General features: G+C 42.1%; 1 protein-coding gene across 5 annotated transcripts in view; it reads right to left on the bottom strand.

The window, feature by feature from the left end:
- Nucleotides 1-12,765, bottom strand: part of LOC111267890 (rho family-interacting cell polarization regulator 2) — a 76,606-nt gene that overhangs the window by 49,166 nt on the left and 14,675 nt on the right. Inside the window, exon 1 of one of the 5 annotated variants that reach the window (XM_022846453.2) lies at nucleotides 8,254-10,214. The exons of 3 other annotated variants lie outside the window; for them this stretch is intronic. In XM_022846453.2, the coding sequence (XP_022702188.1) occupies nucleotides 8,254-8,290 (37 nt within the window). In that variant the 5' untranslated portion in view covers nucleotides 8,291-10,214. Of the gene's footprint in view, nucleotides 1-2,885; nucleotides 3,371-8,253; nucleotides 10,215-12,765 lie in introns of those variants that run through there. One more of the 5 variants, XM_022846457.2, reaches the window with a different exon arrangement.

Below are 12,765 nucleotides of genomic sequence, written 5' to 3'. Positions count from 1 at the left end.
TTGGCTTTTATTAATTGTAGCCTTTGTTTGAACAGCTAGTTGGCTGTTATGTAGCTTGATATTGTTTATATAGACAATGTAGATCAATTGATTTTACTGATAAGGTCTCATTAACTAGATCTAACATTTATAAATCAGCATATAGCGGTCTACGACGGACGACTTTAGCGGTTACCCGTGTAATCGGTCGGTCAATATATTATTGATTACGATTTGTATTTGATTATATACTGTGATCAACCGGAAAAGTCTAAAGGTTTAAAACAAATATAGGCTTATCCGTTCGCACAACGGCAGATGATCAGATCTCGGTACTGGTCAATAGGCGCACATAAGATCATCATATCGTCGACTGTTTGTTTTTCTTTTTTTCGTTTTGACAATTATATTTTACAGTCTGATCTTTGTCATTCGGATAGCAGCTTACGGGCTCACGGGGCCGCACCAAGTAAACATCGTTCTGTATCAATAAGTTAGATGACTTCTAGCAAATAATAGAGAATTTGTTCGACGGATTTGATTCTCTCAGAAAGTGCAGTAATAGCAATCATTACTACGCCGGGCCCTCTACGGCTACGTGCTGTCTCCATCTTAAGATTCGATCAGGGACCGTCAACGGGATTATGTGATCCGACAACGAATATTCAGGCAACTTTCATGTACTACTCTGATTCCGTTTGACTGACTGAAATATTCAGATGTTGAACCTCATTGGCTCTGAAATTCGAAGCCAGAGGATGAAGTCAGAGAGAAAAGCCTGGGAGTGGGCGGTAATATGGAGTAAAAAATCACCACGTTTTTCTCTAGGAACGATATAACGCATGATTCCCATCTTTCTCGTATTCGAAGGAACAAACAAGTGAACCTCTGGGTGTGTGCGCTCACCTATTTCTGTTGTTGCAAGGTATCCTAATATTAGAACTTGCATGCTCGTTGCAGCCTTCGAGATCCTATACAATTGTCTTGAATACAATCGTCGCTTTTTATTAAGTCTAGGATATGGCATTTAATAAAGATATATTATAAAATTATATAATACCATGCTATATAGATGGCACCAAATTTTATTATTAAATATATGTTTCAACATAATCATCATACACAGATACTATACACATTTATTGCTCTGCCCCATTACACAGTCCAGTTTTTGTATATTTAATTTTCTCGTTATTCGTATTCGATAATGAACCGTAGTAATGACTAACTATATCTCTACCACTTTTTTTTACGAGGATTATTAGTATGAATGTTATATATTGAACAACTAATAAAATAATAGGTTTCAAAGAACTCAGTATCTGAACTATAAGTCGGAGTACTACAATCGAGACCTGTGGATTGGATACCGCTTTGCCGATTCACTTAAAGGCTAACTGAATAGACATAAAAGGAAGAGATCAAGATGAAATTTTTTCAATCATCGACATATCAGAAAAGATACCCGTCCAACGTTACTAAAATTGGTGCTCTGCATATTTGTTGTTCCTGCTCGTACTAAAACAACTGGGGCTACGGCAATGAAACGCTTAGCCTGTTGTCCTTCCGACATTTCCCAAGATGGATATACTTTCTAGCATTTTCGACATTCGCTTAAATGTTTGAGCCAATGTCATAAATACCAGCTGATCAGAGGAAAGAAGCACGCAAAACAGGCCAAATTTTTGCGCTGTCAAACTCGCTTGACCCTTATCATCAGATATCAAAACAACAGGTAGACCTGTTGTTTTGATATCTGACCAACCCAGACGTGAGCACTTTCGATTTGTACTGGAAAGGGTCAGCCGTCTGAAGCAACGCTTAACGCCAGTACCAGACGTAAAATCCAAAATATATTTACATATCAAGACAAAGAGTGCTTCCATCAACGATCCCATATTCATTTGTCTAAGCAAGTAGCAACCGCCTCGTGCGATATACTCTACCACATATCACCATATATAAATACCTTACTTCGCCGATTGATTGCCAGCACGTTTTGGTTCTTACACGACATAGGCAAAATGCAATTGGACAACAGGAATTCAATTTGCATTGTTAAATAGCAGCTGGAAAGAAGTCAGCTTTGTACTGAGGGTATTTTATTTGCAAAAAGAAGTTGCCGCTGGGCTAGCATAAAATTGTATTAACGTGTGCTTTGTAAAACAAATTTCCACGACCAGATGTCACAGAAACCAGAACATACTGAAGGTACGTTTAATGGAATCAAAGAAAATACTGTCGTAAGGTAAAGCCAAAAAGCGAAGCCCTTGATAAGTTCTCGGAATCTGAAATCATCTAGCACGTTTAGTTCATATTATTTCAGCTACTGGAAGACAGACATTCCGTTGTGGTTGTTGGCTGACACTCGGCTCAGAATGTGTTACAGCTTTTGGCTGTTGAATAATTGCTTAGGGTTGTTAGTACGGAGCTCTGAAGTACATGCAGACTATCTCATAGCCATACGCATACGAAGCGACTGACATCCTGACACGCTGGAGTACTTATTTATATATTTTTCCTTAGAGAACATAATTCTATGCAGGCCTTATCGTATTTTATGTGTCGAATCATGTTTGACTCGTAATCGAACCCAAGTGTATAGTTCAACTGAAATACAACCATCGAAAAAGAGTAATTGCACCTCAGGTAGGATGCTTTGTAACGAAGAACTTTTCTCCACGGTTTCTACTTTAGTCAAAATCTAAAATACTCAACCTTAAAAACTGTTCAACTGACGCTTGATATCCTTCACCGTCGAGAACCTTCTTCTGTTATAGATATCTCCGCAGAGAGCTACCGTCTCAGCCATAATTGGAACACTGAAAGGCAGACGAGGCCTCTAATGTCAGCCTTGCTTCGAAAACTAACTCAACTATAATGAACTTTCAAAGCAATTCACTTACCGAACGCAGGGAAACAAAGCTCCTGTTCTAAAGGATAATCGGTTTTCCTTAAAGTCTCGTTAACTTCTGTGTGATCCGTGCACAACAAATGCCAAACAGCAGAATAGGTATCTCCAGAGTCGTGACTGTTCGTCGCACTATTTGCTTATCAGCTCATAATGCTTTTCCCCATACACCCTGTTCTATCAAGGCAAATTACAACCTTCAGCTCATTGTCAAATCACCGTAATTAACCTAGCTGTCATATCTATGCAAGCAGCTCAAAATCACTCCGTCCTTGCGACCTTCTCGTCTGTTTTGGAAAAACACGGTCCAATAACTCCATCTGCCTTCCAGCTTCTGACAGGCAGCCAATGGCTTTTCCGATCAAGCTAGAGTAGATGTTGATTCAGCCTGGCGGGAAAATAACATAGTTTTTCGATCGTCTGCGCGGACAGCGACATCAAATAATTGCTTCAACGCAATCCGCTTCCGGCCATAATATCGAAAAATGATTCGGTGACAACGTGGCGCTTACCCATCTATATGCAATAGCTCGAAAACAAGGCACTAGCTGACATAGGAATTAGAAGCAAAATTTTGATGTAATGCAACACACTGCTTTCTCAAGTAACCAACACGCTTATTGTCGTCAGGTTACGATGACTAACTACGAGGCGGACGTTAACCGTCGTAATATGTACGACCATCAAATGGCACAGTGACGATTATAAACACACGAGGACTCTCCGATATTTTATATAATCGCCGCATGCCACGTCTCACCTATACTCCGATTACTCAGTCAGAACCGAAGCGATATCAGAAACACGCAACAAGCATAAATATGTGGGCTTACCTGTAGTACAGTGTCATTCTGTAGAGATTGATATTACGGAAAAAAAAAACGTGACTAGTCAAATTACGTCAAATCATTTTAGCCAGTTTTCCTTATTGTCCGACAAACGTCTCGGTAGCTGTGATTGCATTACAAAACCGAGGCTTATCGCTTGAATCACTCGTTAACATTATGACCATCAACGAAATTAACGCAACTGCTACTCGCGAATATGGAAGGCTGTCAGAGCTACGTTTACAAGAAGTTTACAAGACGCAACAAGAACTTGAATTGCAGGCACGTTAGGCGTCGCACGTGGCCAAATAGTACTTACTCTTCGAGCGACAATATAACGCGACTATGCGACCTGGCGATCCCTGACGATCATTAACAATGACTCTTAGATAATGTCGCGTTTTCTGGAAGCCTCATAATTTCAAAGGCGAACAGATATATAATTGGCATTACAGCCGCTTTCTACGCGGTACTAAAAAAATCGTCTAAGAACTAGGTAATATACGAAATGGCTACAACATAATACGATGGAATACGTTCGATGGCTTTTGTCTGCATTAGCAAAAATATAATCCGCATGCCCGTAATATCGCATCGTACCTTTACAGTTGTTTTTTTCTTTGCCTACAACGCCAAAAGATATACTTACCATCATCCGTAATGTCTCTGCCTAACTAGCTCAGCCAACTTTAGTGCCAACTACAACAGTATGTCCCCCTAATAATATGGCATAATGATAATCGTAATTTCGATCGAAGCAAGGTTTAACTTGAACTAGTTAAACTTTCGCAGAGATCTCGTGGCACTGAAAGCGCTTATGGGGTATCTAAATGTGGGCAAGCGTATTGTCCGTAAATTACAATAGCGCAGCTGTCCTTAGTATCAGCGTAAGGCTACCGCTGATGCTGGGCGACGAACCTGTTTCAGGTTGTTACAAGTTAGGACACTGACGCACACCATTGATATTTTGTCCTGGCCAATATTTCTATTTTGCTTATTACCTGCTTAGACTAATGGCTGTGGTGTAGCAACTTTGTAGCTTAACACAAAAAGAACGTAACCCTTAGGTACCAATCAGTACAATACAATTAAAGGAAACCCAAGGTCCCATACGGAAGATCAAACTTAGCTTCGTGCCCGATAACGCTAATTTATTACGATACCTCTGTAGTCTTTTGGCCGCCTTAAATCACGACAAATAATATTGGTATCAATCACGTTTACCCTCCACTCCATAATGCTCCAAGTATTTAAAATGTTATTGATCTTGGGCGGCTTCATTCATAAACCCAGGAGTTTACAGATGGAAAGATTTAAATCCTAGTTGCAACAATTTGTCTATATTATATAAGTAGTATCGTTACTTAAGCATCGTTAGTTAAACGATGGTGAGCTTTGACCTTAAAAAGCCGCCCCAATATGTCCGCTTTCTTCCTTACCCTAGGCCTGTCGTAATGAGCTCAAAGTAGAGTTATTGGCTTGTGCGGAAATAGATTTTGCTGCCTCCTAATTAAGCTAATTTCCGTCTGCTTTAAAATAATGTATCAAGACGTACATTAATCCAACTCAGTCCAGTCGTTCTCTTGAATTGATACAGCTCTGGTTCTAAAACTTTCTTTCACCGTATCTGTGTACCATATACCAATGGGAAGAAAACAACAATTCGGTAAAGCACCTTTCGAAATCTAACGGACTCTCTCTTGCTGTCACACGTTTTTCTATCTCTTTTTCTTTCGTTACGTAACAGACAATCAGGCTTAGGGCAAGCGACAACAAGAAATCACACCTTAGGAAGGGTAGGTCTAACAAGTATTTTTGTTCATCCAGATACCCCTGACAGCCAAAAGATCCTGTCCCTAACCAGCGAAGCGGATGCCTACGTGAAACTACGGTAGACACTACTTCAAAGCGTTTTTCGTTACGATCTCCTCGCGCTTTTCGGGTCCAGTCCTCGTCCATCGCGACGCCTTGCTGTCACGTACGGCGACAACGAAAACCAAGCAAAATGGAGAGTCTCCCAAGGCGTCATGTAGGAACTCTGGTTATTGGCAGCCTCCGACAGGCCCAAACAACTGCGACCGACAAGTCACCAGTAGCTAGCAGTAGCGGAACGACTAAACCAGCGGCTGTACGTCTTGCCAGAACCTGCTGGATCTTCTATAAGCGTCTTTGATTCATTGAGACGCAATCGCCACGCCTAATTTTAAGCAGCGGGGCTTCGACAGACTCTTACGGTACAAGCAGAAGGTACGAACACCCGGTAGCAGCTATCTGGATCAATCCCGCTTTGTCGAACACACACGCGTATATATATAAGGTTAACTTTTGGCCGAGGAGCCAACAAAGTGAGCTACCGTTGGAATTAGAGAAATCATTGAATGGCCGTTACGGCCACTTACTGCAGGACTTTGTGATAGTTTTTGCTAATGAAAAAGCCAGAGTTGAAATCAAGCTCAGTTTTAAGTATTCAAACAAACTATCGGCGCTGCCAAAGAGAAGTAACGATCTCAAACTGGTAATATTCATTTATACGGCCGTGTCCATATTGTGATGTGAAATTTTGATCTATTATATAGCTGCTTCAGTGACCACTAGCTATTCATTATTCGGTGTTTGTATCCTGAAGCGAAAACACATCTTCGCTATAAAAACAACGAGTCGCACAGAACCTATAGCCATGTAAAGAAATTAAACATTCGAGGTTACTCCACAGTCTCTCGAAAAGAAGCTAAAAAAACTAAAGCAATTTACAGCAGATTTTATATATCTGTTTTTTGTTTCGTAATGGCCCTGCCTCATTTTCATCTCTGTGATTCACAATTACAGTAACAAGAAAAAAGTCACACAAGCTTACCGAGCCTCATTCATCGCCTGACGCCACGCATTAGATGCTTACATAACCAGGCACGTTATATATGCTGTTCACCTGTTACATAATAAAAGTAATAACGTTACATGCTTTAAACGTCGGTTTCGTCCAGAGTGGCCTTTCACCTATTGCCGACGTATTGCCGAACCTACTGCATTCGAATAGTTTTCTCTGGCTTTCTCGGGAAGTACCGACGATAATTGTTTTCTCAGTATAGTTTACACGGTTATATCTGTAGTGTACATACTTATTTTTCTGTAACTAAATGTGTTTTCCAATAAAATATCGCATCGCCATATTCCTGAAGCCATCATACAGTGTTTTTATATCCATAATTTTATCTTTAACATGAATTTATTCTGTGTACAATGCTGCATGTATCAGTAGCTCCTTAACTCATACTGCTTAATAAGCATTATGCCTAATTGACGTATCATTGTTTCGACGAGCAGTGCAAACGACGAATTAAATGCGTAATTATCTCCGCTCAGATTGATCTGACGGTAAAAGCAACTGCAACCCCTTGCGAGAGACGTTTCTACGAACGGGAATTAACTACTTTTCGACCACACGTGTGTACTCGCCAATTTCAGGGACATAACGAGATGGCTCAGGTTCGAAACCCGGCGTAAGCGCGCGGTCCATTTCTCGCTGCAAGCAAAAAAACCCTTTAACCACTTTTTTAAACCATTTAAATCTTTAACCGCGTACGTGTTACGTAATGAGACTCAATACACCCGTATGTATTTAAATAACTTGATGAGGTACAAAAGGACGGAAGGCTTCGAACACATAGACATGCACATACAGATCGAATTAAACTTATTTAGTAACGATCCCGCTTTTTTCTACATCTGCACATTTTCAGCCAGCCAATGCATGAGGGAAGACAATTCCATGGTCAGCTAAAAGCTTCTCCGACCTAATGCTAACGCACCTGTTGCGTTTCTTCATCGACGTCTATTCATTTACTGACTATCGAGCACAGCACATTAAGAAAATAATGAAAAATGAACTGACGGTTGGGAGTGGGCGCTTTGCGTGTTTCGTGGTCTTATCCGGCGATGAAAACGGTGTACCTAGCTGGACGGCCTTTGCCGAGTGCGTGATTCAGTCACGTCGTCACCATCTGAGAGTGTTTAGAACCTACGACGTTAATTGAGGTAATGTGGTTGCTTTATTTTTACGACTATTGTTACTATCCAGCATTATTCTAAGGAGTCGTCAAGAATAAGTTGTTGTTACGCAGTGCTTTCTCAATGGCAAAGGGGACCGCTCAGATTGATTTATATTTGATATACCACAGGTACTCACGTAGCAGATATTTCACCAGCTGCGCTACTGACTTCTATTAAAAAGTGTGTGTTGTTCAATAGGCTTCCTAGCCTGCTGTAGCTGGTATTTTTGGTGGAACGGATCCGATAGCTGCAGGTCAAGCCTGCATTCCCCACGGCCAGATATACGTTACGAAATCGGGTAGAACTTTTAGGATTTTGGTGTTAGTACCAACAACTAATTATATTTATCAGTTGCTTTTATGAAGAAGCGCAGCGAAAATTCTACGTTGGATATCAAAGTGTTCGTTGTTATATGAAGAAAATATTGACGGCCTTGATTCAAATATCTATAATATATACATATAAATATTATAGGCATTATCTACATACGTTGTGCGATACGGTCGTCCTGCGCTGGATTCGACATTTTTTGTAACTTCGCAGTTGATTTGCCAAAAGTGTCCTCCACACGGGCCGAGTGCTTTTTATATTAAATCCTTGCAAAAACTTCCTCACACAACAGACATGTTACTATGATGCACAATATCAGTTAAACAGACGCACTCACGCGAAGATTCGAGTTGCTTCAGCGAGTTCCAAGCAAGCAAGGAAAAAATTAAGATCTGACCCTCATACTTACACAAGATATGCTTACCTTAAGAGTACCCGACCCGGCTAATTAGCCAACATACCACTCAAAATCCTTATAAAAAATAAAAATTACTAACTCGCCAATTTCAGACGAGCAATGACGAACCTCTCAGTATCCATTCCCAGAATAAGATCAGTATGGAATAATGCTTTTCTCTGCTAATAATGATTTTCCTTTTGTGGGTCACTGCCCTAACTTTTCCTTCCTCGCAGACTTCACTAAATCTCTCCACTGATTCGACGTTCATAAACGAGCTCACTACATTTTCATCCGAGGCCGACTGTTCAACGCTGTCCAATCTAACGGTGACGTTCTGCATCACTTTTTTTTTTCTCATTTTTTAACTCTTCCTACTCCGTCCCTTAGTCTCGTTTGTCCGCCGTTATGGGACGAGGCATCTTTAGTTCAGTAGCACTTCTGTTTCTGTTTCGTCTCTTAAAATGTCATTCGAAACGATCAAAACCAGCTAGCTTAAGCCAGCTTCCCTTGTGTCTCCCTACCAACAATACTTACAATGATGTGGAACGAAGAGGCCAATTTCGAGCTGTTCCAGTCTTTGCCTACACCCCATTACCTTTTCTTTATTGCAGCCGCGTCTACGTTACAAAACGTACTGTGGATTCATCTGTTGCTCTAGGCCTCTACACAAACTTGCAGCGATGATGGACGCTGCTGGACGACGTTGTCGGCTCCGGCCTTAGTTCAGCTGTGCTTGGAGACTTTGCATTTTCCCGCCGCCATTTCCAACAATAGGATCGGCTTTGGATAGACTATGATTATTCGCTTGTTCATGCGGCGATTAGCTCTTTTACTTGGCAGCATTGTGAAATTCACCAATCTAATTCGAGTTTATATCCAGTCAGCATTTGTCCAGCCGTTACCGTTTGATGCGCTCAACGACTCAGATAATGTCGAAGCTCACTAGAGACAACATGTTCGCGTGTTTAACATTACTCGGATAGCCAAAATAATTAATTAATTATACCGTTGAGTTCGGACAAAGCTCAATTTGGTTCTACCAGTTAGATAGTATTCAGCATATTCGGAGACACTCGTACGCTTTTTACTTGGTACGGAACAGCCCCTCTGCGACCGGCCGGGCCGACACATTTCCATAGGCATAGACTGACATTATACGAAACAACCTTTGCCACTATCACAATCACTTCGCCCAAACAAAGGTCACTCATCCTAAGCGCACTTTAGCCCTATAGATTACACACACACACACATAGGATATAAGACGCTCATGAACAGCCGTTATTAACATTACTTCGGACACAGAACCCAGTTTAATCTACATGCATAGAAACTAATAATTTTTTTTACCCAACTACGACTGTGTAGGGCAACCTATCCGCACTTTTCGCCTGTGAGTAGAAGCGCATCAGAGCAGCGCGTCCTTGCGCGGAGAGAGCACGCATAGAGGAAAGGCGGATTTGTGTGTCTACCTGATTGCCGGATCGGGTCAGCAGCAGTATCCAATAGCTAATTATTTACATGCGTATATCGTTCGTAATGGTTTTGTCTAAATTTCCACCGTAGACGCGTTTTAGTTCAAACGAGCGTACATATTTTGCCTGATCGACCTGTCAATGGCAGTGGTAGGATTGGCCGATTTCGGCTCCTCGAACCGAATGCGAAGTCTGCGCTGTTGATGTACGCCATTTGTAGCCGATGCTGGACCTTCATATTGTGAGACGGTCATTGTTTATTGCATTGATGTGCAGACAGTTGGCAGTTGATCACATCGCCAGCACATCAAGTAGGCCTGCGTCCCATTGAAGACATATTCAGTGGCACGCTTTGATCGTCGTACTTGCGTTTCCTATCCGTTACCTGGTAGATATTAGACTACGAGTGGATTTAAGTCGATCCGTATCCGCACAGATCGGACCACAAAAATAATCACACGAACTTCTTGGCCGGATATCTGAGAGGGAGCAATGGCATTCTTCCACATAGGTATGTGCAACAGTTAAACCTGACTGGCATCAAGCTTGTACCTGTTTTACCTAAATAAACGGCATTACACTAACGAATGAAATTGAACCAACGATCCTCAACCTCGATGGGCGCCAGTTTGGTCTTGTACATAACTGTCCGACAAGAGTGCCAGCGCGTTGTCAACTGATACCCATGTTGGCGTCCCCTTGGGGACACATACAGACACAGCTTTGTGCCTGGAGACCATTAGGCCAATGCTACTATAAAAGTATCCTACAATCTTGACCGGTCTAAAAATGGTGGCGACAATTTCGAGGTGCAGCAACGAAAGCAGGTCAGCTATAATCTCGAACACGTTGCTACAGCAGCAAGTAATCGGCAGAAGCAAATATCTGTCTACTCTACGATTCCTTACCACGATCGCGTTTCAGCTCTCGTTCCTAACAGTGTTCGGAGGTCCCACAGGCAGGCCCTGCTCGGCCCTCAGATCCGACGAGACAATGCGTTTAGACAACGCCAGCATCAATACGACCAGCTATTACGCAGCTCAATTACGGCTAGCGCTGTTCTTCTTAGTATTCACTGTTCACAAGCCACAGCAGAAAACAGAGGCGCGCCCACAAAGCAGTCATAGAGACTAACAGGTCCCAGCCAAACGCTCATTAACGTCTATGAACGGTTTGCGGAGTGTGACTTACGGTCGCGTGTAACGCACGAGACATGACACGGTACAGCTCTCAGGCGGCCACACTTTCATATCTCGTCGTTTACATCTCACAGGGTTTGCTACCATAAGCTCGTAAGCAGATTCGTTGTTGTCCCTGCAGTAGCATCAGGAGCAAAAACGAGGGAATCCTAGGGCCAATATCTGCCGCTATACATTGTAAAGACCTGCCAGCTATTGGTAAGCACTGTTTTGGCGCCACCGTTCTCACCACTCAGGGTAAGGCCAGCTTGCCAGAACTTCATCAAGCAGTCGCGATCTAACGGGTCTGAGTTTACGTCAAATGGCGGCAGAAACTGTGGATGGCGACGTAGAAATACCGCGCTTATAGTTCTAGAAAGAAAATGTAACTTGCGCTAATTCACAAGCTATTTTGTTGCAGTTGCTAAGCGGTGCCAAGTTAACTGCATTATAATGGAATAGCAATCCACAGCTATAACCCGACCACCTGAACACCTTGAATTCAGGGCTGAAGCCAGCCAAAATCAGGTGTTACGAAGCAGGTGACAGGCACTAATGTAGTGGCCCCCTATTGCGCCTGATGTTGTGGGCCGCCACCTTCCCATGACAGCGATCGAATAATAAAATGGACCAGTCCACTTACTAGACGACCAGATTGTCACTCTTTGCCACTGGTAAGCGATGCCCTGTTTCCCTTGTGTAATTATTCGACGAGGACCGTATTTTTGCAGGATCCATTGGCATGGCTCAGAACGAGCGGCAAACACCGAAAGCGATTCCATTACAGGCATCTCTCACCGGTACGGTGAAGTAATTATCAGACAAACTCTTAACTGCCATTTTGGAACCCTGCAATTCCATGCTGATCCACGGGGTGTTACGCTCACGTTATGATGCTGTTGAACTGATAACGATTCGCTAATATTTCACAGTGTAATTGTTTGTGGTTGTTTACTGCGGGATATGCCGTAATCAATACGCACAAATTTTTATTAGAGACAGACAATGTGCATTTAACAATGAACGAAAGACGAAACTTAAGGCGATGATGATTTGGTCCTGACAATCATTATAGGCGGAGCTTATAAAAAAAAAAGGCTGTGTAGTTTACCTATCCTGTGTTTCAATCAGCAAGCATGGCTTGCCATACGTGAGCACTGATCCGATTTTCTGGGTTCTCTGTTTTTCTAATTTAAGCTACGCTGCAAATGCACACAAATGTATTGCGAAACACCGTAGATGAATCCTAGATGAATATCTGGCACACACGGTAGATATAATAACGCTATTTGTCCTCCTATAAAATAGAAAGTTAAAACTTGTATCACTGCTGTGCTGTCAAACGTACCCTAAAATAACTAGTATCTTTCTAGCTATATAACAACTATTGGCGAAACTGTTAACTGTTTGAATATTGGGCGCGTCGAAGTCTATTTCGAGTCATCGTCTGCTGGAGCACTATAGCGATTCCAAGTCGCTTGGGTGCGACGATAAATGCGTACGACAAGACGGATGCAAATCAAGGCATTGACATTAGGAACGTTAATAGAAACCTACGCATTCAGGGCGTTGCCTCGTTTCCGCCCGAACGTCTACACGCTTCTTTACGTAAAAATGA

The sequence above is a fragment of the Varroa jacobsoni genome, unplaced genomic scaffold (genome assembly GCF_002532875.2).
Source record: "Varroa jacobsoni isolate VJ856 unplaced genomic scaffold, vjacob_1.0 scaffold_1236, whole genome shotgun sequence".
NCBI lineage: Eukaryota > Metazoa > Arthropoda > Arachnida > Mesostigmata > Varroidae > Varroa > Varroa jacobsoni.
The sequence above is the reverse complement of the archived record's forward strand: the minus strand, read 5'-3'. Positions and strand labels throughout refer to the sequence as shown.